General features: G+C 33.4%; 1 protein-coding gene across 1 annotated transcript in view; it reads right to left on the reverse strand.

Annotated features, from left to right (window-relative positions):
* LOC131065141 (calcium-transporting ATPase 5, plasma membrane-type) overlaps positions 1–621 on the reverse strand; it is a 47,027-nt gene extending 46,406 nt beyond the window's left edge. The window contains exon 1 of the mRNA XM_057999577.2: positions 235–621. Coding sequence (XP_057855560.2) covers positions 235–390 — 156 coding nt within the window. The 5' untranslated portion in view covers positions 391–621. The remainder of the gene's footprint in view (positions 1–234) is intronic.
* Between the last annotated feature and the right edge of the window lie 5,843 nt (positions 622–6,464).

Below are 6,464 nucleotides of genomic sequence, written 5' to 3' on the forward strand. Positions count from 1 at the left end.
TAAATTATTTCCAATGTATTTACATACTTTCACAACAGTATAATCTATGTAAAACTCTCCCAAATCTACACTAACATGCACAAAAATCTCCTAAAACCTATGACGAGATCACAATTAAAAACTATTTAAATACTTTCACAAAAATCATCTAAATCCCAATTCACAAAATGTGGGGAAACTAAACTCAAAACTTTTATTTACAGCATTTAAAGATTATGAGAGTCGTTGTGTTACCCTCCATTGCCTCAGCGCCTCGAGCGATGCCTGTTTGTTCGGAATATCCCATATTTTAGTACTCTGCTCCTCATCACCAATCCCTCTCTGATAGCCATTGATCGATGTACGGCCAGGGGAAATCATGCCCGGAACCCTCGAAGTATTATTGGACATTATTCTTGAGATCGCAGGAGAGATGACACTAAAATTCAAGCTAATATAACCTCGCGCAGAACCGCTGTGCGAAACACACACTTAAATGATAGATTCGTATGTAAGAGAGGAAATAATGCTTAAGCTGTCAGCGCGGAGACTTTAAACGAAATGCAAAAGTAAAGATATTTACTTTTTCAGAATCGCTTCAAAGTAAAACTTCGAAACCACTCAAGTTATCTCCGTCTAGTCAAGAGTCCTTCCAGGATTACAAAGTTTTAAATGTGTACATTTCTGTATGCTTTATAGGTTTCGGCCGGCTACAACTTCTTGCTTTTATATCTTTATTCGTTTCGTGGATTTCAAAACACGACATGGACGCGTATTGTCCGACTCACGAAAGAGTGCCAGAATTAGCCAGAAAGGCGCATGAAATTGGATCCACCGCTTGCTTTCCAGCGAAGTAAAAAATGTAGGCGGATTTTAGTAAAATTAGTCCTGGCAATCGAGTAACCTTCTATTTTCCTGTGCGAAATTGTTTCTTCAAATTTCTTCGAATTTCTCTGCATCTGCATTTCTTGCTAAATGTGTTCTTGACATTTCTTTGAGCTCTTTTCCTGGATCTCTTGAGTTTTAAATGTTTTATTAACTGACTTCTTAGAACGTATTCATTTTGGGGATATCTTGTTTTCCACTTATTTTCCTTTATTTTTTTTTTTTCAATATTGTTTTATGCATTGAAGTTTGAAGGAAGGTGCAGCGATTAGAGCTCGACGTGTGTGGCTCACAAGACTCTTGTCTGCCTTAAGTTGTGGGACACGCGTTTTCTCACCATTGGGGGTACTTCCATGGTATTGTGGGAGCGCCGTACTTCCCTGGTCGGAGAGTGGATTTCATACCATCGAGAACAAATCAACCTAGATGGTTAGATATTGAGTGAAAGAAAAGAAAGAAAGAAATAAGTATTCAAAGGATATTTGGTTTAATGGTTAGTGTATGTTGTAGGTATTTGGATGGTATGAATTCAACTACGATAAAAAAAAAAAATGTTTTTAATTTAGTCTAATGTAAAGAAGATTATTTGATTAGACCTATTAATTTTATTTCAAGATATTAGATAATGAGAAAATAAGCAAAGGAAAATTGGAATTTTTATTTAGACATTTCTTAATTGAGTAGTCATATAGAGGATTCCTTTAAACCATTACAATTCAATTATCTAGCATTACATTGTGTTCATTTTTTAGTTTCTTTATTTGACCTTAAAACATTAGTTATTCTACCCTCAACTTTTCTTTTTCTTAGTCGTAATCCTCTATTTTCCTCTCCAAACTCCCCCATAACAAGTCCATGACCCTTTACTTCAAAAATCAGAAACCTTAAAAATCGCCATAATAGTTGATTCTCCATTTCGCCATCTAAATGAGCAAGATATCATACATACAAAGGACCTCTAGAACTCCAAATCCTTATGGTTGACCATTAATGGACAACCTAATCAATGCAACTCTACAAGAGGTAAGGTAATTTCCTTTAAGCTCCTTGATGAGATTATTAAAGCTAGTGTGGACCACAAGAGTAGATTCATTATTATTTTCTTCTGAAATTAATTCTCTATCTAGGAAAACAAAGGTTAGATAATAAAATATATTTTAGGGTTGTAGATGCAGACATCATGCACTTTTGTGGATCTCAATCACGTCCAAGCTACTCGACAATATGAATCTTGGTTCATTTATGGGGCAAACCTTTTATGTTTAAGTTAGGAGTTGTACTTACATGCAAAAGGCATTTCCAAGTCAACATATCTACCATTCCTCAACTTAGCATTCCACTCATTTCTACATATTGTTACTTCCTAGTTAGGAAGAGTAATTTAATGTAAACAAAAATAAAAACAAATGGACATTTTTTTGTATTTAACATTGAGTATGTAATGAAATGGATCTTACTTAGCCACTCCCTAAATCTATTAAGATTATAATCAACCCAAATGTTGAGTTTGATCGATAAATTAACTATCTAAACAAACCAAATGCATGCTTCTACAAGTAACAAGAAGGATACCTTATTTGGGACTACTCTGCCCATAAGCAATGGTGTCCACTTCCATCAGCTACTGGTCCTCACACTATTAAGTTTACCTCTAATAAAGACTGTAAAATCCCTAATTTTCAGTCACCTCAATAACTTATCCAACAAACCTCCCTCTACAAGCCTCTACCCTTTCCCATCTTAACCCTTCTACTTCACACCAACCCCATACTCCCCTAGATTCCCCATCCTACAAGGAATTTGTTCTTGAATGAGAAGTCCATAAAAGGTCTAAGGAATCTCTTACACCCTTGTTACCACCTCATATGACTTTGCCACCTCCTCTTAGCCCTCAAACCCATTAGAAACCTCCTCCCAATCTTCCTTGTAGGATCATCTTCTCAAAGGAATTATTATGAATCCCCACCTTCACCTCATTAAATAAGTTCAGTGCACTTCAATCAAGCAAAGACATTGTCCACACCCTTCCCTTATGATGAATGTAAAAGACCTCCTCATCCCCTTCCATAAATATTAGATGAGACACTCTACTCAAAATGATCCTAGAGATATACACATGTTTTAGGGCTAAAGCACATTGTTGTGTCACACTTAAGGCCAACTAAATAAGTTCAATCGAACTTAGTTTGGTCGAACTAGGTTCAACCAAACCTATGTGGTGGTTGTGTGGGGCCTAAATGGCACAATAAGTTCGACTAAAATTAGTTTGGTCGAACCTATTTTCAAAGCAATAAGTTTGGTTGAACCTGTCTATGTGTCATGTGATGTGGCAACCAAATCGTCATTTCCTCTACATTTCCAAAACTTTCCACTTTTGTTGTGTTTATCTTCAGGCAAAATATTTTTTAATAAAAATAAAAAAATACCATAGAGCTCGAAGTGAGGAATCTAGACATATAAATTTTTTATGTTTTGATTATTTTAATATATTTTATTTTTTAAACATTGCAAGTAGGTTTTTTAAGTTCAAAAAGAGGCCGATTTGAAATTTAAAAAAAATATATTAAATGACATTTAAAAATTTTACAAAATATGTTTTTCACTAGATGAGAGAATCTTCTCCAAAAGGGTATAATTTATTTTTTGGTAATGATAAATTTAATAGACAAAAGGTGACGTCGAATGAAAACTATCAAATTCAACTATGTTGGACTTAAAAAATTTATTACGAGAAAAATATACATCAAAATTTAATTTTTCTTTTTTTAGTACTGCATACATGTGTCATCTACTTGGGAAATTTTAGTCAAAGAAAAATAAGCTTGTTTTCATTTTTTTGGTGATGCCAACTAGAACCCATGATTTTCAACACTTTCCAACAATAAAAAATCTGTCTTTGAATATATAAAAAAAATATCAATTTTTTTTTTTTAAATTAAAAGATAACAAACATAAATTTCATTAATATTTCTACATTTCATCAGTTTACATCGTTTTAATATTCAATTTAGAAATGTCACTTTTGTGCAGTCGAAGTTAAACATTATTAGTTATGTTAACCACTTCCTTTATAAAAGTTTTATTGTCGTCTTCTTAGATGCCATACTATAGCCTCCATTTGGTAAAAATCTCAATTCTTCCATTATGATCACCCTAAGGACAATGTTGCAGCTATGATGACCTCCTTGCCATAGAAAAGATTAACAATGTTATGTGCTATATTGTGCAAGAGAAGAGGCCTAGGATGGATGGTCTCCCTTCTGAATTTTACTTACATCTTTAGCCCTACGTCCTAAAATAGTTCTACTATGCATGTCTGGAAGGACTGGAATTAGTTCTCTAGGAGCCACAATTAACTAGGGGTTAATCAAACTCATTATTAAGGGTAAACAAGAAGACATTTCTAATGGATGGTAGCCATTCACCCCACTAAATATCTCATCCAAAAATATTAATAAAGTGTTGGCTCATAAAATTAAGTACATTACCTAAGAAGCATTATGGCTAAAACAATCTAGTTTCTTACATGGTATATTTATATTGCATAAATTTGTTTTGGTTTGGAAAATGGTTGTTTGGGCACAACAAAAATCCCAAAATGTTCATATCCTCAAGTCGATCTTTAATAATTTACATATTATTGTCTCATATGGACCCCCATTCTTAATATGATGTGATGATTAGGATTTGGCCTCTATCTCTTTTCTCACATCTAAATGTTGTTCACAAATGGTAATATAACATTGTTGATAAAAAGGCTCCCTCTCACCTTAATCTCCCCTTAAAAAATATATCCATTAAGGTTGTCCCCTTGTTCCTTTACTTAATGTACTTGTAGTTGATGCCCTTGGATACCACTTCTGTCATGTGTAATGTCATAACCTCATCCATGAAATCTCTCATGGGTAACGCTAAGGCACTCAACTCACACTTTGTTGATTATAGCATGTTGTTCATCCAAAATATGTAGATAAGGTGACTCACATTTTAGTTATCTTAAGCCTCTTCTATGTAAGTTTTGGGTATAAACTAGCCATGCATAAGATTGATTTCATCATGACATAGTATAATTCTCATCATAAATGAATTCTCAATAATGGTAAGATTTAAAACCTAACTCTATCACTAGATATATATTGGTATCCCTTTTGGTATTAATGTCACTTTAAAGGACATGTGGATATGGTTTCTCAACAATTTAAAAAGAAAACTCATGAATTGGATCAACTAATTCTTATCTATGGTTGGGTGCAATAAAGTGGATAATCATGCTAACATATCTTTATTTCAATTGCCTTTAAAGAACCACAACAATTAATTGATTCAACTTATAAGGGTCTTTTATGTGGATTTAGTAGGTGAATAAGAAAGATTTTCCAATGACTTCATGGATACATTATATTCAACTAAAAGACAAAGGAGGCCTTAAATCATAGATCTCTTCCACCTTGGAGAAGGTTTAATGGTCAAACAAACTGTTAGAGCTCTAGATGGGAGGCGCCACAGAAACACCTAGTTTAATTTAGCATCCAATATCTTATTGTTGGACACCCTTAGAAATTTGTGAACTAGAATCACAAGATTATTTTAGTACGATTCTTCAAAACTCAAGGCTTTGACCCCTTCAATAACATTTATAAGGACTACCAATATGTCTTATATCAATTGATTTGATCTAATCAAACCTTAAGACATGGGCTAAGCTTCACCACCTATTTTATCTAATGGAAAAAATGATCCAATATGGTAACAAACCCCTTGGAACCAATCACAAATTTAAAGGCATTTGCCTCTTTAAAAATCCATTCAAGTGTTCTATGATATTTGGGATCATTCTGATTTCGGGTAGAAAAATTGGTAGTAGGTAAGGCATCAATTCCATCTTAGTTATTGTGACAAGTAACCAACAATTTAAATTCAATAACTAAACCCTTATTCCCTTATCATCTCGCTTTCCACATTCTAGCATAACAAGTTTACAAAGGATTAGAGATAGTCTAATAGTTGTATCAAATTCACTCCCCTTAATCCACTTATATATTTCTTTGTCCCTATATTCTCCCAACCCGATATCTCAACACCAAATGAATGTAGAAGCTCTCAAGGTCCACGTTGAAAAAATTATCGTGGTATGTTGTAGTCCAAATTTGATGCATAATCAAAACTTGTTAGTTGTAAGCTCCTTCAAGATAAATTGCACATTGATGCCCATTTGAAATTCATTTGTCCACTGGTACCAACTTGCATTTATGATCCACCTAAGTCTATTAAATATGCCTTGTAGTTTTTTCCTATACCCAGACGCTTTTTCATCTCTATGTATTTGTTACTTACTCTTTCCCCTCTTAAATGACCTTTGAAAATTATACTTTAAGGCTTATATGCACCTTACAATACCACCATTGATACTCCTAGTTATGTTATTATAAAATTCATTTCAGTATTCTATTGTAGAATTGTTTTCTCTCAATCTTAAGTCCTTCTTTAAATTGAAACTTTCAAATGATTAGTGTTAATTTTGTACTCCGAATGACTAATTTACCTACAAGTTTGAAGGAATAGTTGAAGATGAACTAAAATCTCGAATATAAAATACATTG

The sequence above is a fragment of the Cryptomeria japonica genome, chromosome 5 (genome assembly GCF_030272615.1).
Source record: "Cryptomeria japonica chromosome 5, Sugi_1.0, whole genome shotgun sequence".
Lineage (NCBI taxonomy): Eukaryota > Viridiplantae > Streptophyta > Pinopsida > Cupressales > Cupressaceae > Cryptomeria > Cryptomeria japonica.